The sequence below is a fragment of the Rhineura floridana genome, chromosome 7 (assembly GCF_030035675.1).
Source record: "Rhineura floridana isolate rRhiFlo1 chromosome 7, rRhiFlo1.hap2, whole genome shotgun sequence".
In the NCBI taxonomy this organism is placed as follows: Eukaryota; Metazoa; Chordata; class Lepidosauria; order Squamata; family Rhineuridae; genus Rhineura; species Rhineura floridana.
This window is the reverse complement of record NC_084486.1, coordinates 25300313-25324326: the sequence shown is the minus strand read 5'-3', so window position 1 is coordinate 25324326 and position 24014 is coordinate 25300313. Positions and strand designations below refer to the sequence as shown.

General features: G+C 46.8%; 1 protein-coding gene across 3 annotated transcripts in view; it reads right to left on the bottom strand.

Annotated features, from left to right (window-relative positions):
* BICC1 (BicC family RNA binding protein 1) overlaps window positions 1–22999 on the bottom strand; it is a 180091-nt gene extending 157092 nt beyond the window's left edge. The window contains exons 1-2 of one of the 3 annotated variants that reach the window (XM_061635061.1): window positions 22457–22999; window positions 14627–14909 (exon numbers count right to left, since the gene is read on the bottom strand). In XM_061635061.1, coding sequence (XP_061491045.1) covers window positions 14627–14909; window positions 22457–22774 — 601 coding nt within the window. In that variant the 5' untranslated portion in view covers window positions 22775–22999. Of the gene's footprint in view, window positions 1–14626; window positions 15381–22456 lie in introns of those variants that run through there. The other 2 variants (XM_061635059.1, XM_061635060.1) reach the window with 2 other exon arrangements.
* Window positions 23000–24014: the final 1015 nt, after the last annotated feature.

Sequence of the window (24014 nt, the reverse complement as noted above, 5' to 3'; positions counted from 1 at the left end):
AGAGAGAGTTAAGAAAAATCCTGAAGCAGCTTAGAAATCATAATAAGGGTTAGAAAACAATAAATTTAACCTTTTGTACTGGTGTCCTTATCTCCCTGAATTGTATCCAACTGAGTAAATCTACTATTAATTAATGCACACGACTATCTTAGGTCCATTAATTTCAATGGGTCTACTCAGAATATAACCTGAAGGGTGGTTTCCCCAGGTATCCTGCCATCACATGGGTAGTCATAGCGCCATCTAGCGTCCGAAGGCAAGAATGTACTGGAGTTCAGATCTGTAGTGAGCGAACCCTCCTACTCCAGTTTTATTGGCGACGAGTCCGGTGTAAGACATCTTGAGAGAAATGCAATGGCCAAGAGGCCTGCCAGCAAGGAAAACACAAAGCTGGCCCTGTAGGGCAAACATTTCTAACGAACATGGAAATCCTGACTTACCTCTATTGCCTGAAAGATAAACTTGAACAATATACTGTAGTAGGTGACATCCACATTCAAAAATCCTCCAAATGGGAGGGCCGTGATGGCAGGATACCTGGGAAAACCACCCTTCAGGTAAGGCCAATGGCCCGTTTTCCCCAGGTAGCATGCCATCACATGGGATGTACCAAAGCAGCCCCCAAAAGGGAGGAACAACCCAAAGTTTACTCAGTGCTTACTCATGAGAAAGGACCTGTTGCAGAACTCGCCTCCCAAAGGAAGCCTGGGCAGACGTGTAGTGGTCTATCTTATAATGTTTGATAAACGAGTCTGGAGTAGACTATACCGCTGCTCTACAGATGTCTGCCAGAGTTGCGTTGGTTGCAAAAGCCGCAGTAGTGGCAGCTGACCTGATGGAATGCACCATTATTTTACTAGGCACTGGCAATTTTAGTGACTCATACGCCAGGGCAATGCAGGCGCGCAACCAACAAGACAGGGTAGATTTAGAGACCTTTTTCCCCAGAATCCTTGGGTGAAAGGATACAAATAGTGACTCTGTCAATCTTATGTCCTGAGTCCGAGAGAGGTATATCTTGAGGGCCCTTCTGACATCAAGTGAGTGCCAGGCCTTCTCCATTGGATGACTGGGCTTAGGACAAAATGAAGGAAGAACAATGTCCTGGTTACAGTGGAAAGTTGAGCTGACCTTGGGACGAAAGGATGGATCTGGATGCAACACAACGGAGTCCTTGTGGAAGATGCAGAGACGATGCACCAATGACAATGCTCCCAGAGGGGAGGCGGACCGGATTGATGAGATTGTGGAGGCGTGATGACGCAAGGTGTTAGCTTTGAGTCCCATTTTCAGGCTCCTATAAAGGAACTGCAGAACTTGTTGTACCGTAGCTTGAGAAGGTCGGCAACCTTGCCCTGCACACCATTTAGAGAAGGCGAGCCACATACTCTGGTAAATGTGATTTGTCAATGGCCTTCTAGACGCCATAATGGTATCAACAACCCACTGAGATAGGCCTGAGTTAATCAGCTGCCTCCGTTCAAACGCCAAGCCGTCAGACTCAGCCATTCGGGGTCTGGATGCCAGATAGGTCCCTGAGACAGTAGGTCTGGCCTGACTGGCAGCCTCCAAGGCTCTGTTACTGACAGCGCAATCAGGTCTGAGAACCATGGGCGGCGAGGCCAGTATGAGGCCAGCAGAACCAGTTGCACCCTTTCATGTCTCAGCTTTCTCAATGTCTTGCCCAGGAGAGGAATTGGAGGGAAGGCGTACAGGAGACCGTCCGGCCAAGGTATCGCCAGTGCATCCACTGACTTCGCGGTCTGTTCCAGATACCTCGGGAAGTACCGGGGCAGATGCCAATTGTGACTCGAGGTGAAGAGGTCCATCGAGAAGGTGCTGAAGCGGCGCTGGAGGAGGTTGTGTTGTGTGTGCGTGTGTGAATGGCTCAAGAATGTGGCTGAGTGTGTGTAAGAAAAGAAAGAAACCGATCCAGTTCTTTGGTTAAGATGAGACTTTTACTTTCTAATCTCAATAGGCTACACAGATAGTTACAAACACTTTCTCTTTCAGCCTCACGGTCTCCAATTACAGCTCTCACTCTCATTCCTACTAACTCCCACTCCCACATAGCTGTTTCGGCATCAAGGTTTATTTATTGCTGCTCTGCCAGCGGCTAGGGCCTTGACATTTACAGATGCATTAACCCATTTGTAGTCTTTCTGGAAATTAGACACATTCTATGTACAACAGGTTGAACGTCACTGGGTGAAGTTTCCACTCTCCAGGAACCACCTGCTGCCTGCTGAACCAGTCGGCTGTCACGTTCAGAGTCCCACTGAGATGTTCTGCCTGCAGAGACATCAGATGAGTTTTGGCTCAGTCGAAGATCTGGGTTGCTTCCGCCTGGAGAGCTTGTGATCTGGTTCCCCCTTGTCTGTTCAAATGCGATTTTACGCAGGTGTTGTCTGATCAGGACATGTTTCAACTGGAAGATTGGCTAGAAGTGTCGAAGAGCCAGATGGACTGCACACAATTCCAGCCAGTTGATACTCTGACATTGTTCCAGACTGGACCACTGACCCTGGACAAAGCGGGAGTTGCAGTGGGGCCCCCAGCCGGTTAGGGCTGGTGTCTGTCGTGATTACAGTCCTGTCCGGATCTCGGAACGGAGTTCCCCTGCTAAGGTTTCGAGCTCATTCCCACCACTGGAAAGATGTTCAAAGGGGGGAATCCAGGTGAATGTTGCAATGATTGGAATTAGCAATGTCCGCTTGGAAAGGTAATAGGGCCCACTGGAGAGGCTGAGTATGGTGCCATGTCCATGGGATGATGTGAATGGTGGACATGAACATTCCCAGCACCTTTGCCAGAAACATCACATCCGCCTTTGAGCATCGTAGCAGGAGCCTTGCCATGTCTCTGATTATTGTGATGCATTCCAGTGATAGAAAGACCATGGCCTGTACTGTGTCCAGTATCGCCCCGAGATGCTGTAGTCGCTGAGTCGGGTGTAGCTGACTCTTGTTGATGTTGACCAACCAACTGTGGGTCCTGAGAACGTCGAGGGTGCAAAGAACCTGGCCGTGTGCTTGGTCCCTGGAGTCTACCCGAAGCAATAGATCATCCAAGTAGGGGTACATATGGATCCCCTGTAGGCGGAGGTGGGCCACCAGGGTGACCATCACCTTGGTGGACACTCTTGGTGCCGACACAAGCCCGAAGGGCACAGCCGTGTATTGAAAATGATGGTGGCCAAAGGTGAACCTCAGGAACTGTCTATGGGCAGGGCAGATTGGTATGTGGAGGTATGCGTCCTTTAGGTCGATGGAAGCCAAGAAGTCTCCCTGCTGTAGAACCTGTATAATTGAGGCAAGGGACTCCATTTTGAACCGTCGATACGTCACAAAGCGGTTGACGAACTTGAGGTCCAAAACCGTCCTCCACGACAGATCGCGCTTGGGAACTGCAAACAGGACGTAATAAACACCTAGCGATCTCTCTGCTGGTGGGTATGGTTCTACTGCCGCTATGTTTAGGAGATGTCGGATTGCTTCCTGCATGACCCTATGCCATTCCTGGGTTTTGGGAATGGGGGAAGGGAGGAATCTGTCCAGGGGGGTCAGCCAAAACTTTATGCTGTAACCTTGAGATAAAAGATCTCTGATCCAAGAAACATGGGTTAGCTCTAGCCAGACTCCTGTGTAGTGCAGTAGCCTGCCTCCTATAGGGATGGTGTCAGAACTGCCGACACTGACACGCTCCCCGTCCATATGAAGAAGTGGAAAGGCTTTGACGTCTCTGGTACTGAGCCTTGCCCTGGAACCGCTGTTTGTGCCAGGTTCCCTTGGAAGCACGGAAGTCTGTAAAACGGAAGTCGCTGCCTCGCTCCCCAGGCCACACTCCTCAAAAGGGCTGAAAAGGTCGGTATGGAGCAAATCTCCGAAACGGCCTGCGGTCGTCTTCTTTGAAAGTGGCTAAGGTAGGCTTTCTGTTGTCTTTAGAATCTACCAGGACTACTTTAAGGGCTTGATCGCCAAACAGCAACGCTCCCAAGTATGGGGCTATGGATAAATTGACTCTAGCTGTGGTATCTGCATCCCAGTGATGAAGCCAGAGGGTATGTTGCACCACTAATTCTGCAGCCAGTGCTCGTGCTTCTTGTTGTGACGCATCCAAAGAGGCATCAGCTACAAACGCCGCCGCTTTGTGCAGCTTGATCAGATCCCTTCTGAGTTTGGTTGGGTCTGGATTCGGGTCTTCCAAGAGCTTGTCCAGCCACATCATAGAGGCCCTTGTAAAGATGGACGCCGCTACAGACGCTTGAATGGAATAGGCGAGGGCTTCATAGTTCTTTCGCAGGGCGAAGTCTAGCTGCCGTTCTGATGGGTCCTTAAGCTGGGAGTCTCCTTCTTTTGGGAGGAGAGACCTGGACACCAAGTTAGAGATTCTACTCCTGGGACGTTCAGGTAAGCCATCAACTCAGGAGCTAAAGTATAATGTCCTTTGGCCCTGGCAGAGAAGCAACGTGGGCGCAATGGCCGACCCCATTCCTCTCTGGCCAGCTTGTCAATGGGATCTGGGACTGGGATGAAGTGTTCCACCGATCTGGGAGACTTGAGGACTCTGGCCCCCTTCACAGGAGGGGCGGGGGATTGGGTTAGCACGGCGTGGAGTCCCATCGTGTCCAAAACTCTTCAGCACAGCGGGAGATAGCTGAGTCAAAGAGACGATAGGAAGAGTCCTCCTCCAATTCTGACTCTTCACTCCATTCATCGTCTTCGGTCTGAGGAAAGGTCAAGGGGTCCTCCAATTCTACCTCTGGCAACATCAAAAGGGTCTGGAGAGGGAGGTGGCACATCATCATTGGGAACATGATGACCTATTGTGCTGGGCTGCCGCTGAGGCACTTGCTGCTGGGGAACTGGCTGTAATTGGGAGAGGAACCCTAGTATATCCTTCATCTGGGAAAGAAACTCGGGGTTTAATTGCAGGCCTAGGAGAGGATCAGGTACGGCCGCCTGAGGCTCCGAGGCCAGAGCTTGCCCTTGTTGGGTCAGGTGAGGCTGACCTGATTGGTGAGATGTCATCGCCCTCGACTGAGGTGGGCAGTCCAAGCTTGGTTGGGTAGGGAACCCCTCAAACTCGTCACCTGATGAGCCAGTAGGTGAGTGAAAAAGAGCTGACAAAACCTGTTTACCAGTGTCCTCTGAATCTGCAACTGAAACGTATTGAACTCGCTTGGAGGCAGTATGAGTAGAAAGGTGTTTGGCTTTGGCGACAGCCTTGGAGTGGAGCTTGGAATGCTTATGCTTAGAAGCTGTGTGATGCAACTGAGGCTTGTGATGTTATCACCTGTCTGCAGGTCTGTCTCGGGTCGCTGATCTGCCATTGTAACGCACAGCAAGGCAGGTGGATGTGCACAGTAGACACAATCTAAAAATGCCAGGCAGATGTGCCTCCAAGGAGAGAGAAGGGAGCGGCACAATCCTGTTCCTGTGCAATATATGAGGCAATGGATTGCAGTACCTGCCCAGAGATAGAGAAGGGTGTGTGGTACTAGTCCTGTGCACTAGCTGAGGAGATATATCTGTTCACTGTATGAGGCAAAGGATCGCAGTACATGCCCACAGGTGGAGGGGGGTGAGGTACTAGTCCTGTGCACTAGCTGAAGAAAACTGTATCTTAGTACACGCCCACTAGGGAGGGTGCTGTACTGTTGTTGTGCACTATGGCAGGAAAAAGAGTGGTGGTACACACCCACAGGGGGGGGTTACTATCCTTAATACTGTGGATTCATTAGTATCAATCCCTTGGAAGAATACTGTTACTGTGTAATAAAATGGGAAAGGAGGAACCACCATCCTCAATTCAAACAACAGAGGAAGTCAGCCAGGAGAAAAAAAGGGAATATTATAGAGGGTGGGAAATTCAAAAATGGCAGGGATTCAAAACAAAGGGATCCAAAACCAAAATGGCGGTTGTGGAGCCCGCTGTTGCCTAAGCACACTTAAAGTTGTCTGGGGGGGAGCTGGACAGTAGCCGCCGCACATGCGGCTGCCTGCGAGATCCTCAGAAGCTAATGACCAAGGGGAGGTGGTAACTGCAGGGCTCCCTTGAAAGCCACTGAGAGGCGATGGTAAAAAGGAAGGAGGCTAGGCAGGAGCACAGCGCAAGGCCAGGAGGCTAGGGACAGCCGTGCTCCGGAGTGGGAAAGTGAGGTGCAGCCAGCGGCTGAGGCAGAGAATGGCTGCGAGGACAAGCCATGGCAGCAGCCGGCAGATAGCAGAGGCCGCATGCTGGAGCTGGAGGATAGAGGTGGTGCGACCAAAGACGCTGCAAGGGCGCCACGGGGCTGGGAACAGAGGTGATAAAGCCAGGCACGGAGCACTGGGCTCTTACCACCTTAGGAGAGGAGGAGAGAACGCTGCTGCTGAATACACCCCGCAACACACCCTGCAAACGCAGATAGAGAGGAAGGGGGGGAGCCACCCCACCGAAGAAGGGAGGAGAGGGTGAGACCCCCAGAGGGCTGGAAGCCAGCAAGAGTCCCACCATGCTCGCTCGCTCTCGCTCTCTCTCTCTCAGGTCAGAATGCACTCAATGACCTACTGGGGAAGAACAAAGGACAAGTACGAGTAGCACTGTGACTAATGACGCAGCTGGGTCAAAGCCGAAAGGAAGCCCAGAGGCTGATGCACACGGATGCGAAAAGAGAGTACAGAGTTGTACGACTCACACAATAGGAACATGGAATGTGAGAAGCATGAACCAGAGAAAGTTAGAAATTGTCAAGCAAGAAATGGAACGCATCAGCATGACAATATTTGGGGTGAGTGAATTAAAATGGATGGGAATGGGACATTTTCAATCAGGCAACTACAAAATATTTTATGCAGGAAATGAGAAATTAAGAAGAAATGGGGTTGCTTTAATAGTGAGAAGTGATGCAGCAAAAGCAATTAGGAGCTACAAAGCAAGGTTTGAGCGAGTGATATCAATGAGATTAAATGGGAAACCTACCAACATAACCATCATCCAAGTCTATGCTCCAACAGCAAACGCAGAAGAAGAGGAATTGGAGAGATTTTACACAGAAGTACAGGAAGAAATTGATCACACACCAAGACAAGATGTGCTGATCATCATGGGGGATTGGAATGCAAAAGTAGGGAACACAGAAGAATTAGGAATTGTGGGGAAATGGGGCCTAGGAGACAGAAATGAAGCAGGAGAAAGACTTATTGAATTCTGTGAAGCCAATAATTTGTTTCTTGCAAACACATTTTTTGAGCAACCAAAAAGACGACTGTACACGTGGACATCACCAAATGGTCAATATAGGAATCAAATTGGTTATATAATTGGTAGCAGCAGATGAAGAAGTTCCATACTTTCTGCAAAAACAAGACCAGGAGCAGACTGCGGTACAGATCATGAACTGATCGTATCGACTATCAGAGTAAAGCTAAAGAAGAAGAACAAAGCAATCATAATGCCAAAATACAATTTAAATAACATCCCAGAAGCATATAAAGATCAAATAAGGAACAGGTTTGAGGCTTTAAACTTAGTTGACAGTGAACCAGAAGAACTAAGGGATGAGGTTGGAGACGTTATCAGGGAAGAATGCAAAAAGACAATACCTCTAGTTCAAAACAGAGGAAAACCTCAATGGATGACTGAAGAAATTCTTAAAATGGTTAAAGAGAGAAGGAAAGCAAAAGCAAAAGGAGATAGAAACACAGTCAGAACCCTAAATGCAACAATACAATGACTAGTATGCAAAGAGAACTATTACAATAGTTACTGTATAGAAATAGAAGAGGAAAACAAAAAGGGTAGAACAAGAGCCCTGTTCCAAAAGATTAGAGAAATAAAAGGGAAATTTAAACCAAGAGTAGGGATGGTGAATATCTACAGGGGAACACACTGACTGACCGAGACGAAATAAAAGGAAGATGGAAGCAATACACTGAAGAACTCTATAAAAGAGATGCAAAAATGAGAGATTCATTCACAGAGGAACTGTATGATGAAGAACCAGAAATTTTAGAATGTGAGGTGAAAGCTGCTCTTAAAATACTTGGAAGAAACAACTCACCAGGAATAGATGGCATACCAATAGAGTTGCTACAAGCTACTGAGAATGAATTGGTCCAAATTTTGACAAAAATCTGTCAAGAAATATGGAAAACTAAACAATGGCACACAGACTGGACGTGTTCCATATAGATCCCAATTCCAAAGAAAGGGGATCCCAGGGAATGCAGTAATTATTGAACTATTGCCTTAATATCCCATGCAAGTAAAATAATGCTCAAGGTTCTACAACAAAGGCTCCCATCATATATGGAGCGAGAAATGCCAGACGTCCAAGCTGGATTTAGAAAGGGAAGAGGCACCAGAGATCATATCTCAAACATACGTTGGATAATGGAATGGAGCAAGGAATTTCAGAAGAAAATCACCCTGTGCTTTATAGATTACAGCAAAGCCTTTGACTGTGTAGATCATGAAAAACTATGGAATGCTTTAAAAGAAATGGGGGTGCCACAGCATCTGATTGTCCTGATGCACAACCTATACTCCGCACAAGAGGCTACTGTAAGGACAGAATATGGAGATACCGATTGGTTCCCCATCGGAAAGGGTGTGAGACAGGGGTGTATTTTATTACCCTATTTATTTAATCTATATGCAGAACATGTCATACAGAAAGCAAGACTGGACCAAGACGAAGGAGGTGTGAAAACTGAAGGGAGAAATAGCCATAATTTAAGATATGCAGATGATACCATACTATTAGCAGAAACCAGTAATGATTTGAAACGAATGCTGATGAAAGTTAAAGAGGAAAGCACAAAAGCAGGACTACAGCTGAACGTAAAAAAGAGTAAAGTAATGACAACAGAAGATTTATGTTTACAGTTGACAATGAGGACATTGAACTTGTCAAGGATTATCAATCCCTTGGCACAGTCATTAACCAAAATGGAGACAATAGTCAAGAAATCAGAAGAAGGCTAGGACTGGGTAGGGCAGCTGAGAGAGAACTAGAAAAGGTCCTCAAATGCAAAGATGTATCACTGAACACTAAAGTCAGGATTATTCAGGATCGTTCTACCCTATTTGCAATCTCTATGTATGGATGTGAAAGTTGGACAGTGAAAAAAGTGGATAAGAGAAAAATCAACTCATTTGAAATGTAGTGTTGGAGGAGAGCTTTGCGCATACCATGGACTGCGAAAAAGACAAATAATTGGGTGTTAGAATTAATTGAACCAGAACTGTCACAAGAACCTAAAATGATGAAACTGAGGTTATCATACTTTGGACACATAATGAGAAGACATGATTCATTAGAAAAGACAATAATGCTGGGAAAAAAAGAAGGGAGTAGAAAAAGAGGAAGGCCAAACAAGAGATGGATTGATTCCATAAAGGAAGCCACAGACCTGAACTTACAAGATCTGAACAGGGTGGTTCACGACAGATGCTCTTGGAGGTCGTTGATTCATACGGTCGCCATAAGTCGTGGTTGACTTGGAGGCACATAACAACAAACAACAACAGATATGCAAAGCTACAGGCACATTTACTGAAAGAAAGTTTTAGAATGTTGCCTTTAGCCAGCATCTCTGGTTTGCTTTAACTACATTCACAGCTACTTTTATCCGATTTTCAGTAACACAAGAAAAACATAACCCTATAGTTGAGGCATCAGTATTTTGATGATTGAGTTCTCTGAAAATGATAGTTTTACTAGCCCTCAAATTTGTTTTAAAGAAAAATAATAATTGACTTGTCTTCTGCAGTGTTTGCAGTGTCACTGCAGGTGGGGAAAATATTTTTGTTGCTCTCTCAGCTGCCATTTAAATTTTTCAGTACTGGAGCAAACTCCCTGAAGTGAACAAAATAGTACTGAAAGGCCCTGCATTTGAAAAGGACACCTATTTCTCTGTAGGAGAGAGATATTACATCAGGATTGTGGTGAGCACAGCCAGGTAGGGAACCAGAATATAATCGGCATTTTCCTTCCAGGCCACTAACGTGCCACAAATGACTAACACAGGTACATGTGGACAGGCAGATTAGTAAAGATTTTTGTGCACTGCTAATGTTTGTGGAACTTGCAAGGATATACTGCATTCTAGTCCCAAACTATCTGTGAGGAAGGGCTGTAGCTCAGTGGTAGAGCATCTGCTTTGCATGCAGAAGGTCCAAGGTTCAATCCCTGGCATCTTCAGGTAGGACTGGGACATACACCTTGTCTGGAATCTTAGATACCTACTGCCAGTCAAAGTAGACAATACTGAGCTAGATGGACCAATTGGTCTGATTCAGTGTAAGGCAATTTCCTATGTCCTATGCTGTCTCTTATAAGCATGCCAGGCAAAGTGCAATAAACTACTGCTGCACCTCCCAAAAGCAATTTATCAACAAACTGCTGTTGGCAAAGTTTAGACAGCACAGCCTTTGGGGAAAGTTCAGCAATAACCTAAGTTAACACTACATCACCAGCACAATACTACCACCACACAGTTATTCTTCACAGCAGATTACATTCAATAACATATATGTGAGTAAAATATGGGGCATGGACTACATGTCATCTACAAGGGACCCTGCTCAGATATCTGCTGCAGTTGTTTGGCCTCATGACTTCTGACTGTTAATACACAGCAGCTCAAATTCAATGTGTTTTAAAATTTAAGATTTCTGTATTTACCAGGCAAGATTTCTTGCTGGCGCATGTCACTTATCCCAGATTTTTTTCTCATTTAATACCTTTAATACCAGCACTAGTCTAGAATTAATGCCAATTAAGTGCCCCATTGCTTAGAATCCATCATGCTTGGGAAACGATATTAGCTGAATTACATTCCATTAAAAATGCAATTATTTAAGTCAATCATGACCCTCAAGCTCACAAACTATTTGTAATGAAGTTCTTGGTGTCTAGCAAATTACCCGGGTTGAGTAACTGGTGGCCTGGTTCACATATAAAGGTAAGATAAAGTATGGGAGAGGAGATTGTGGTCATTTTATTTCTTCTCGGTTATTTTGCTGCTGCGCTGAACTAAGCCATGATTTTGCTTAGCATGTTGACTGAACTGAGCCTTGTGGCTTGGCTGTTCCCAGACAAACCATGAGCTATAACCAAGGTTTGCCTTATAGTTTACAGCTCATGGCTTGTTTGAGAGAGCTAAACAATGAGCCTGGGTTTGGATGATAGACTGAGCAAAATTATAGCTTAGCTCAGCACAGTAGCAAAGCTGCAAGGGAGTAAAGTAGCTGCAAACCACTCTCCAAGAGCCCGCACATTTGCTCATTCATGCTAAGGCGTGGTTTGGCTTAGCATTACATTCAAACAAGGGCTGTTAGATGGGATAAGCTGGATATTGTCATTTTCTCTCAGAAAACCTCACAGCAAGTACAACATTGTTCAATAATAACCCACATTTGAGGAAAAAATAAGACTTTGCTCAGTAGATCATCAAGACATTTATCAGTTTATTAAAGGGGTCCAAAATTCCCACAGAGTGCTGTACCACCCTCTGGTGAGCATTGCAAACTCAAGCCCCATAGTTACACAACAGTTTGGAAGCATATCATACCTTGAAAGTGCAGGACAACTGGAAGTACAATCCCCAGTCCCTTATTTGTTCCAGGCTTTGTAGGAGGATTCAGATTGTTTTAATACTGGACTCTATAGAGCACCTCAAAAACACAGGCCAAGACAATGAGCCCAAGCCTTCCTCTCTGGTTCTGGAGAATTCTGGGACTTGTCATTATGGCACCAACTTTCCAAGATGCTCAGAATGCCTTGATATCTCAGCACCACAACAAGAACTAGCTCTCCTCTAAAGCATGAATCTGGAGAAGGAAGCAAACACTATCTCCGCAATTGAACTAGCCTTCCAAGGCACTCCAAGCATCTCCAGAGCATAGCACACCCTGAAGAACATGGGAGTTCCTTTTTGTGCTGGACAGCAGAGTGTAGAACAATCTGCTTGCTCAACTCTAGTTATGGAAATGGGGAGGGGTGGCTTCAGTTGTCCATGCTCTGATAAACTCCAAGTAAGATTACTGCAATGCGCTCTACGTGGGGCTGCCTTTGAAGACGGTTCAGAAACTTCACCTTGTGCAAAATGCAGCGGCCAGATTGGTAACAGGGAACAGACAGTTCGAACATGTAAAACTGATTCTGGCCCGCTTGCATTGGCTGCCTTTATGTTTGTGAGCTCGATTCAAGGTGCTGGTTTTAACCTATAAAGCCTTACACGGCTTGGGACCACAGTACCTGATGGAACGCTTCTCCCGACACGAACCCACCCATACACTACGCTCCACATCCAAGGCCCTCCTCTGAGTGCCTACTCGGAGGGAAGCTGGGAGTCTGGCAACAAGGGAGAGGGCCTTCTCAGTGGTGGCCCCCAAATTATGGAATGATCTCTCTGACAAGGTGTGCCTAGCGCCAGCACTGTTATCTTTTCAGCATCAGGTCAATATTTTCCTCTTCTCCCAGGCATCTTAGCATGTGTTTTTTAATGTTTTTTTGAATGTGTTAAATTTGTATATTTGTTTTTAATTGTGCTAAACCACCCAGAGAGCTTTGGCTATGGAGCAGTATATAAATGCTATTATTATTATTATTATTATTATTAATTATATCCCTGACCTCATGCAGCATTTTGGAGAGGAGCACAAAGTCAAGAACAAAACTCCACCCCTTGCAAAGGAGCTTGGCAACTCGCAATTTCTGGTTGGCCACCAAGGCCAGCCATAATTTGTAGCCCCTTTGGTTTATCAAGAGCACCAGATAAGCAGCAAAGATAGCTAAAGATAGTTCTCACTTTCAGAATTTCTGATTCCACACAGAGGCTTAACTTATGTGTGTTTAGTAGAAAATAACTCCTACTGAGTTCAGTGGGAGTTATTCCCAAGAAAGAGTTCACAGAACTGCAGCCTTAATGCTGTTTCAAGTACCTTCATCTGAAATAGGTATTAATACTAGTATATGAAAACTTATTAAAACTGCCAGTTTTACTTTTGCTCAACTCAAGCACAACAAATGTGTTGTGTTGATCTGACATTTTATACCACCTTTTCCTAAAAGCTCTGAAGGATGTATAAAACTTTAGAATAAAGTACATAATATTGCTGGCCTATAAACGATAACCCTCATTACAAAAAATAATGCCCAAATTATTTATTTAATTGTATATCCAAATAATCGTAGTAAGGCCCTCCTTTGTGTGCTCTTCAAGCCTCTAAAAAGGGCAGAGGCTGTAAGCACTGACATCTGTAGAGTTTATCCACATCTGGGACTGGATGTGTTTGGGAAACAAGCTGTGAAGGAAAGTGGGAGGAGGGAGAAGAAGAAAAAAAAGCTTGGAGCCAGCATATTTCAGTGTGTGCTCTCCATACTATTTCTATCATTGCATTTTAGATGGCGTTTTGGGATAGGAAGGACAGGAGAGAGACTAAACTTGAAGCATCCAGAAACACCAAATTAGAGCAGACATTATTCCTAGAGTGGAGAAAAATACACTCTGGTTTGAAATACGGTAGGAAGGAAGCTTTTGGCTGGAAATTCTGTTACACATAAAAGAATGCTGATTCCTTGCTTTACTAGATTCTCAAGCACTAAAGGTGACTCTAGCCCCCAATCCATGTGTTAAGGCCAGCCTCTTTGCTAGCCCCTCCCCACTTTGACAACCCTCTCTCCACCCCGCTCTGCTAACAAAATCTTTTCCATCAAAAAAGATAAACACTCCCCCTGCAAATGCCCATGTAACACACACACATTTGAAAACTCTCTTCCCAGAAGTCCACAAAAGGAAAGGAAGGAAAAGTAGTCACTCCTTTATAGCAACTTCTGGGTGCTGTCATTGGGAGAGGGTTTCCCCCTCAAAATTGGGGCTGGGGGGTTTCTAATCACTGGTCCTGTGCCCTTTTTTCCTTTGCCTTCACCAGCAATGTCCTCAAAAATCCCACACAATGGGATTCCTGGGACAGCCCCCCAAAATCTCTTCTCTCTTTGCTTGAGACCATGCAGCAACAACTACCTGGGAGTGAGCTCTCTTGTCTGGAGGACTGCATGGCTTTTTTAAAAAAAGCCTCCTGCCAATCAGTAAGGAGAATTATCACACACACACACACACACACACATCAGGGTGCAGAAGTAGGGTAGCATAGATGGTTCTGCTCTCCCCCAGAGATGCGTCAGTCTGAGAGGGATGGCCCTGAAGTAAGGAGATTTGGGTAAGGACTAGGGAGTCAGCCTACCCCAACTCACACCCCCCTCACAAAACAGCCGTCTGCTGGCCTTGCCCACAGTGCAGCAAGCAAAAAGCGCCCCCACCGGTGTCTGTCCACTGAGCCCATACAGGGGAGTAAGCTACCCTGATGGAGGGGGGCGTTAGCTTTATCACAAGAGGGCAGCGGCTTGGTCATCTGCCGCATCCTGCTACGTGGTGAGGAGGAGATTGCCTACCACGCATTTAACAGCCCTCTTTGAGGGCTCTCAAAGCCGCAGCGAAGAGCAGCAAGCGAGGAAGAGAAGCGCTCGGGCTGGCTAGCGGGACGTCGTGAGGCTGCCTCGACGCCCGGTGGGGCTGGCTGGACGCTTCTGCAACACCCACCCTTTCTCCATCCCTCCCCGCCGCCCTCGGCTCACCTTGCAGCATGGCCTCCAGTTTCTTCCTGTCCACGCGGAACCTCTCCTCGCCCCACTCGGGGCTGGCTGAGTGGGCGCGGGCCGGGCCCGCCGAGGACGAGCCGCCGTCGTCGGGCAAAGGCGAGTCGGCGCTGCGCTCGCTGTTGGAGCCCGGGTCCGAGAGCGGGTAGCCCTGGGGAGCCGCCATCCCTCCTCCAGCTGTCGCTCCGCCGCCGAGCTGCTCCGAGCCCCACTCCCCGGCGGCGGACGCAGAGAAGACCACCGCCCTGCCGCCCTCAGCCTCCTCCGCGCAGCAGCAATAGCAGCAGCCGTCGTTGCCTCTTCTTCCGCTACCGCCGCCTCCGCGGGAAGCTATTTGGCCCCACAGCCGCCCGCCCCCCGCTTCATCCCAGCCCGCCAGAGCCTCGGTGGTTCCTCCGGCGCCTGCCCCTGCTTCCAGCTCGCACTCCCTGCCGAGCGCGCGGCTGTCCCCGCAGCAGCCGCCGCCGTTAACCGTGCAAAGCGCTTGTCCCGGGCCGGCTGCAGCTCTGCTGCGCCCCCATCCCGCCCGCAGTCCGCACAGCATCCCCGCCTCCTCCATTGGGCAGCGAGAAGCGCGCGCCGTCAGAGAGGGAGGGATATTCTCGCCGAAAGGGACGGGCCAAGGCGCGTGGACAGCTAGGCTTTGAGCGCGAGGAAATGGGGAGGGGGGGGCTTTTCGTAACTATAGCCTTACTAGTCTGCACTCCTCGCCATCTCGACGCGTCTGTCGTAGGGCGAAAGGCTCCGCCCAGCTCAATTGCAATCCCCCTCCCCTGCTCGCGCTGCCTGTGGCCCCAACCCTGCAACGACTCTTTAGAAACTTAGCCTGCAGTTTCGGCCAAGGAACCTTAAGGACAGTTCTTTGAAAGCTTATCAAGGGTCCAGCAATGTAACGGGGGGGGGGGTTGTTAGCGTGAAGCGGAACATTTGTAAATTAAATAAGTTGGAACAAAAACTCCTTCAGGGCAAGCTCACTGAGCCTCCCAATAGCAAGGCTGCCTCTGTTTATGGAGGACAGAGCTTCCCTGAAAGGCAGCTTTCCTTGTCGGTGACTGGACTTAGCATCATAGAATTTAAGATATGGAAGGACCTGGATCAAGCCCTTGCTTACTGCAGGAACCTTGCAACTGTAACATCCCTGGCAGATGGCCTGCATCCTCTGCTTTAATACCACCTCCCGTGAAGGAGGACCCACCATCACCTGAGACAGTCTCTTCCATTGTTGAACAGCTCTTACTGTTAAGTTTCTCAGAACATTCAGCTAAAATCTGTTTTTTTTTATTACACGATTTTCACCCATTACTTCCAGTCCTGCCATCTGGAGCAACAGATAACAAGTATTCCCCTGCAATATGCAGATACAGTGAGTTTTAGGACAGTTCACATAAGGCAGGGGTGTTAGACTATGATTCCCATCATTCCTGAGCATTGGCTGTGCTGGGTGGCGCTGATGGGAGCTGAAGTCCAACATCATCTGGAGGGCAGCATTTTGGCTACTCCTGACAAAGGGCAACAGAAGAACCCAGCAGACCTGCACTGTGCCTAGAGGTGCACCTTATAAGATGTCACAGGAATGTCTCCTGGAATGCCAGATGCTCAGTTCCTTCAGCAATCCATTCAGTGTGGAAAAGATTCCTGAGGGTATTGTTATAAGATGGGGTGTTGGTTTGGACTATATCTTTGGATCCCCTCCAAGCCTGTGGTTTCGTATCCTGTAAGAAGGGAGTCTGCACTAGAAGGAACTGCTGAAGTGATCCAACAAGTCTCATTGTTAAGTTAATGGTCCTAGCGAAGCCTGTTGTTGTTGTTAGGTGCCTTCAAGTCGACTATGACTGATGGCGACCCTATGAATCAGCAACCTCCAAGAGCATCTGTCGTGAACCACCCTGTTCAGATCTTGTAAGTTCAGCTCTGTGGCTTCCTTTATGGAATCAATCCATCTCTTGTTTGGCCTTCCTCTTTTTCTACTCCCCTCTGTTTTTCCCAGCATTATTATCTTTTCTAATGAATCATGTCTTGTCATGATGTGTCCAAAGTATGATAACCTCATTTTCATCATTTTAGCTTCTAGTGATAGTTCTGGTTTAATCTGTTCTACCACCTAATTATTTGTCTTTTTCGCGGTCCATGGTATCCGCAAAGCTCTCCTCCAACACCACATTTCAAAGGAGTTGATTTTTCTCTTACCCACTTTTATCCAAGCCTGTTAAAAATATATATGTACTGCCTTCAAGTCGATTCCGACTTATGGCGACCCTATGAACAGGGTTTTCATGAGGCTGAGAGGCAGTGACTGGCCCAAGTGAGCTTCATGGCTATGTGGGGATTCAAACCCTGGTCCAACACCTTAACCACTACACCACACTGGCTCTCTCATGTCTAAAGAGCTGGTCAAGTACAGATGTTTCAACTTAAGGAAGATTTTCAACTTAAGGAAGGTACAGGCTTATTTATAAAATAAGGTATATAAAAACTGCTTTTTTGTGATCTGGTCCAATTCTTCTCTGATAATGTCTGTAGAGAAGAACCATATGGCTCAGGCACCACCAGTCGGGGGGGGCAAGGGGGAAATGCTGGCATTTAGTGACCTATGTCATCCCTCTCCTCAGGCATTACCAAAGCATGAACCATGCTGCTTTGGTATATGTATCCATCAGGCACTTGTTCCACAGCTACTTATCAGCTTCACAACCTAGCCAAGGAAGTACTCCTGTCTGACGAAACTGAAAAATTAAATACATGGGCAAAATAAGCATAATGCACTGGTGAGAAGTTGTAGAGAGATGGTAGTTTCCACAGCAAAATTCCTCTAATTCCCAACCCTCCATAGGACAAATTATGGCTTTTCTGCATACCTTGTATGAGGCAATGTGTATTGTAAGCAGATGAAACCATGAGACACAGATTGGAAGAAGAAAACAACATCAAGTGTAACTATAACAGAAGCAGTAAAAATATGAACAGTTCTAGGAGACGATACATACTATGGATTACATTACTTCTTTTTAGAAAGTATATGAAAACAAGCCTGACAACAAAGGAAAAACTCAGCTGTTTAATGCATTTTCTAGAGAACAGAAGACACTTGGCCACCTCCTAAATGGCATGCATATGTGGGAGAACACAGGTAACCATCTGACTAGTAATTTATCAATACGTGCTTGTAATCACTTAATAAAATTAAGTGCCTAAACCATGCAGATGGGCAACTCCATCCAAAGACTGGTAGCATGAGCTGTCACTCTCCCTGGCAAGTGGTAAACTAATCTGTATGTGCTGCCCTCTTGCTAAATGGTAAGGAGGAGTGACCCAGTGTGGTGTAGTGGTTAGAGTATTAAACTCAGATAAGGGAGGCCAGGTTCAAACCTCCTCTGAGCTGCAAAGCTTATTGGGTGACTTTGGGCTAATCACTGTGTCTCAGTCTAACCTTCCTCACAGGGATGCTGTAAGAACTAAGGAGGCATCATTGAGCTCCTTGGAGGAAGGTGGGGGAAGCAGAGAGCTAGAATTCTATTTCACATCAGGTAAAAACTTCATGGCATTATCCACCATATGCGGCAAGTTCTGTTCCATTCCTCATCACTGATCGACTAGTAGCACAGTTTTTCACACACACTTCTTTCCAATGACTATGCCATGCCTTTAGGGTTTAAAGGCATCTCCCAATTTTAAAGTTAAATTATAGTCATTACAGTAAGTACTGTGATCTCTGCTCAGCTGCATACCAAAATCTCTCTATCAGCGAAACAAAATATTAACTGATTAAAGATTAACCTACCCCCAGGAGACTGAATCTAATTTGGAACAAATTCCAAACATTATAGTCAGTCATACTGACTGCTTTGCTACTACCCACAATTCATCATGCTGACGCTCAAATGCTATGCCACAATCATTTGAATAAAACATTCAGAACTTAACAGAGGCAACACTGCTACGTGGATATCTGCAAAAAGTAAACACGACTTCCTATTTTGAGGCAGGAAAATAGAAAAAAATTCTTTAAAATGTGGATCAGCAACAACAAAGTATTTATTTGTGTGCCTAGAGACTTAGGAGATCTACAAAATATTCCGAAAGGAATATTGAGACTTCAGTCCACATGTTTTGCAATTGTGAAGGCACAAAGATCATAAGACAGGATAGCAAGACTTTTAAAGTTTTTGATTATAAGTTAGCTCTGTACAGGTTGCAGAGCTAGATCTTATACAGCTTAATAGTGGGAACAAGGATCATGAGAACAGATTGCCCCATAAGAGAAAGGTTTGATGTCACACTTTTGGTGGTTAACTGATCTGCATCTAGGATGGGGAAGCGGTGGCCCACCATCTGTTAGACTATCTGCCATGCCAGCATGGTGAATTATAATGGGAGTTGTAGGCCAAATCATCTGGGGGGGGGGCACAGCTTCCCCGTCCCTGACTTAACATACATTGTAAGAGCAGCAGTGCTGAATCAGATCAAAGGTCCATCCAGTTGCAGACTGTTTGAAAGAATGTACCAAGCCAAGCACTTCTGGGCATGAAAGAAACAGCTTGCACCTGTTTTTCCCAGCATCTGGCATTCAGAGGTAAACTGCCTCTGAACATTTGATTATCATGGCAACCAGCTGTTGGTACCTGCTCTAGGACTCACATCTCAGTTCAAACATGTTTTACTCATTCCAATATTATCAAAAACAGACATATTAAAGCATTAACCTTAAAGCCTCAGGCAATAAGGCATGAAGCTCCCTCCCTCAGCACAGACGGAGTGTAGGATGCTATAAGAGACACATAGTTCTCTGTCCCTCCTCTGAAAGCTCCCAGCAGGCTAGGGAGCTTTATGGGCTTATTTACAAAGTTTAGGAGTATTGTAATCCAGCTTTTCCACCAAAAAATACTACAGGTGTCTCACAATATAATCAGCATATTAAAACTACAAAATATTATGATGAAATTATTTGTTTTGTTCAAAGGACAGGTTTGTAAATAATTTCTGGTCTCCATCACTAAAGCACAAGGACCATTAAAAGGTCAGTTAGTACACAAATGCTATGCCTATCCAATCCTTTCTAATCTATACATCCTCCTTTATAATGAGTCTTTGTAAGTATTTTATCAAGGACTGTTAACTTTCAGCAACAGTAACATAATTCAAAACAACAAAATTTAAAGACATCCCACCATAATCATCAGCAACGATCAGGCCACAGTTGTAGAAAAAACTCAAAACCTTTTCCCATAATGCACTTTTAAATATTTGCACATTGTTGATAAACTGACAGTTACTTTCTAAGCCATCTGCCACATTACATGAAATCAACAACACTATGTGAGTTTTCATTCATTCTGAGCTTTCAATGAGTTTTCATTCACAGAACTCCAGGATGGCACAAATGCTTACAGATTCCACAATTGGAAAATCAATAATAGGGAATAAGCTGCCTAAAGCACTCTTTACAGACCACTTCCAATCTTCCCCTACAGCCCAAAACTGCAAGAGATTGTTGGGCTCATCTTGCAAAAGTGTACGAAACTGTAAGATAGTGTTATTAATGCCTATAGCACAGAAGTGCAAACACAAAATTAATGGTAGATAAGTCATAATCAACGTGACGGCACATAACAACAACAACAAGGTCAACATGTAAAGGATCTAGAGGAAGTTTGAATTCCACTGACTGGGAGGATGAAGTACAAGTGGAGTGGTTTATTTGGTTCTGCGTGGGAAGGGGGATGCATGTCAGATTATATCTACTCCAAATACTTTTGAAAGTCTGACTATGCTTAATTTCTAAAAGCCTCCAATACTACTTATTTTATAGTAATCAGTTTCCTAAAATCCTTTCCTTCCTGTAGAGGTTGTCCACAGACAGGTTACGAAGCAGTGGTCTTATCACATTGACAATCACTCATACTATGCAAGAGTATTCAGTTCAGACAGCAAAATGCATTTGTTAGTTAAGCAAAGCCAAGATGTTGGCAGGGAAAACTTGTGAAGCAGAACTTTGGGCCTGTATGAATCATTAAACCACATTTTTTTCTTATTACAAAAAAGAAGCTATTTAGAAGTTCATATCGCACCAGGCCTCTGACAGTCCTAGCGTCTGGACAAATCTAGACTTCTCAGTTTGATGAAACAAACACTTCAAGCCTCTAAAAAGGGCAGAGGCTGTAAGCACTGACATCTGTAGAGTTTATCCACATCTGGGACTGGATGTGTTTGGGAAACAAGCTGTGAAGGAAAGTGGGAGGAGGGAGAAGAAGAAAAAAAAGCTTGGAGCCAGCATATTTCAGTGTGTGCTCTCCATACTATTTCTATCATTGCATTTTAGATGGCGTTTTGGGATAGGAAGGACAGGAGAGAGACTAAACTTGAAGCATCCAGAAACACCAAATTAGAGCAGACATTATTCCTAGAGTGGAGAAAAATACACTCTGGTTTGAAATACGGTAGGAAGGAAGCTTTTGGCTGGAAATTCTGTTACACATAAAAGAATGCTGATTCCTTGCTTTACTAGATTCTCAAGCACTAAAGGTGACTCTAGCCCCCAATCCATGTGTTAAGGCCAGCCTCTTTGCTAGCCCCTCCCCACTTTGACAACCCTCTCTCCACCCCGCTCTGCTAACAAAATCTTTTCCATCAAAAAAGATAAACACTCCCCCTGCAAATGCCCATGTAACACACACACATTTGAAAACTCTCTTCCCAGAAGTCCACAAAAGGAAAGGAAGGAAAAGTAGTCACTCCTTTATAGCAACTTCTGGGTGCTGTCATTGGGAGAGGGTTTCCCCCTCAAAATTGGGGCTGGGGGGTTTCTAATCACTGGTCCTGTGCCCTTTTTTCCTTTGCCTTCACCAGCAATGTCCTCAAAAATCCCACACAATGGGATTCCTGGGACAGCCCCCCAAAATCTCTTCTCTCTTTGCTTGAGACCATGCAGCAACAACTACCTGGGAGTGAGCTCTCTTGTCTGGAGGACTGCACGGCTTTTTTAAAAAAAGCCTCCTGCCAATCAGTAAGGAGAATTATCACACACACACACACACACACACATCAGGGTGCAGAAGTAGGGTAGCATAGATGGTTCTGCTCTCCCCCAGAGATGCGTCAGTCTGAGAGGGATGGCCCTGAAGTAAGGAGATTTGGGTAAGGACTAGGGAGTCAGCCTACCCCAACTCACATCCCCCCTCACAAAACAGCCGTCTGCTGGCCTTGCCCACAGTGCAGCAAGCAAAAAGCGCCCCCACCGGTGTCTGTCCACTGAGCCCATACAGGGGAGTAAGCTACCCTGATGGAGGGGGGCGTTAGCTTTATCACAAGAGGGCAGCGGCTTGGTCATCTGCCGCATCCTGCTACGTGGTGAAGAGGAGATTGCCTACCACGCATTTAACAGCCCTCTTTGAGGGCTCTCAAAGCCGCAGCGAAGAACAGCAAGCGAGGAAGAGAAGTGCTCGGGCTGGCTAGCGGGACGTCGTGAGGCTGCCTCGACGCCCGGTGGGGCTGGCTGGACGCTTCTGCAACACCCACCCTTTCTCCATCCCTCCCCGCCGCCCTCGGCTCACCTTGCAGCATGGCCTCCAGTTTCTTCCTGTCCACGCGGAACCTCTCCTCGCCCCACTCGGGGCTGGCTGAGTGGGCGCGGTCCGGGCCCGCCGAGGACGAGCCGCCGTCGTCGGGCAAAGGCGAGTCGGCGCTGCGCTCGCTGTTGGAGCCCGGGTCCGAGAGCGGGTAGCCCTGGGGAGCCGCCATCCCTCCTCCAGCTGTCGCTCCGCCGCCGAGCTGCTCCGAGCCCCACTCCCCGGCGGCGGACGCAGAGAAGACCACCGCCCTGCCGCCCTCAGCCTCCTCCGCGCAGCAGCAATAGCAGCAGCCGTCGTTGCCTCTTCTTCCGCTACCGCCGCCTCCGCGGGAAGCTATTTGGCCCCACAGCCGCCCGCCCCCCGCTTCATCCCAGCCCGCCAGAGCCTCGGTGGTTCCTCCGGCGCCTGCCCCTGCTTCCAGCTCGCACTCCCTGCCGAGCGCGCGGCTGTCCCCGCAGCAGCCGCCGCCGTTAACCGTGCAAAGCGCTTGTCCCGGGCCGGCTGCAGCTCTGCTGCGCCCCCATCCCGCCCGCAGTCCGCACAGCATCCCCGCCTCCTCCATTGGGCAGCGAGAAGCGCGCGCCGTCAGAGAGGGAGGGATATTCTCGCCGAAAGGGACGGGCCAAGGCGCGTGGACAGCTAGGCTTTGAGCGCGAGGAAATGGGGAGGGGAGGGGGCTTTTCGTAACTATAGCCTTACTGGTTTGCGCTCCTGAACGTCGTATCGCGTAAATCTAGCCTGCAGTTTCGGCCAGGGAACCTTAAGGACAGTTCTTTGAAAGCTTTTCAAGGGTCCAGCAATGTAACGGAGGAGGGGGGTTGTTAGCGTGAAGCGGAACATTTGTAAATTAAATAAGTTGGAACAAAAACTCCTTCAGGGCAAGCTCACTGAGCCTCCCAATAGCAGGGCTGCCTCTTGTTTATGGAGGACAGAGCTTCCCTGAAAGGCAGCTTTCCTTGTCGGTGACTGGACTTGACAGGTAAAGGTGTCCCCGCCCTAATAGTGCGAGTCGTTTCCGACTCTTAGGGTGACGTCTTGCGACGTTTACTAGGCAGACCGACATTTACTAGGCAGACCGTTTATACGGGGTGGTATTGCCAGTTCCTTTCCCGGCCTTTCTTTACCCCCCCCCAGCATATGCCGGGTACTCATTTTACCGACCAAGGATGGATGGAAGGCTGAGTGGACCTCCACCCCTTTTACCGGACCTTTTACCTTAGTATCATACAATTTTAGATATGGAAGGACCTGGATCAAGCCCTTGCTTACTGCAGGAACCTTGCAGCTGTAACATCCCTGGCAGATGGCCTGCATCCTCTGCTTTAATACCACCTCCTGTGAAGGAGGGCCCACCATCACCTGAGACAGTCTCTTCCATTGTTGAACAGCTCTTACTGTTAAGTTTCTCAGAACGTTCAGACAAAATCTGCTCTTTTTTTACACAATTTAAATTGTGTAAAATTGGTTTTATATTGTTTTAAATTTTAAAATTTAATGCATTTTCTAGAGAACAGAAGACACATGACCACCTCCTCAATGGGATGCATATGTGGGAGAACACAGGTAACCATCTGACAAGTAGTAATTTATCAATGTGTGCATGTAATCACTTGATACTGTAAAATTAAGTGCCCTGGCTCCTGTTCCCAATTCTCTACTACTAATTCCATGTTTGAAGTGTCTTTTCCTGGAAGAGAGGGTTGTACTCCCAGGTACGCGGGTACAGTAGTATAGCCTAGGGTTTGATTTAGGGTTAGCACTGTGCATAAAAATGAACATATGAGGGAAAGTAACAGGAAAAT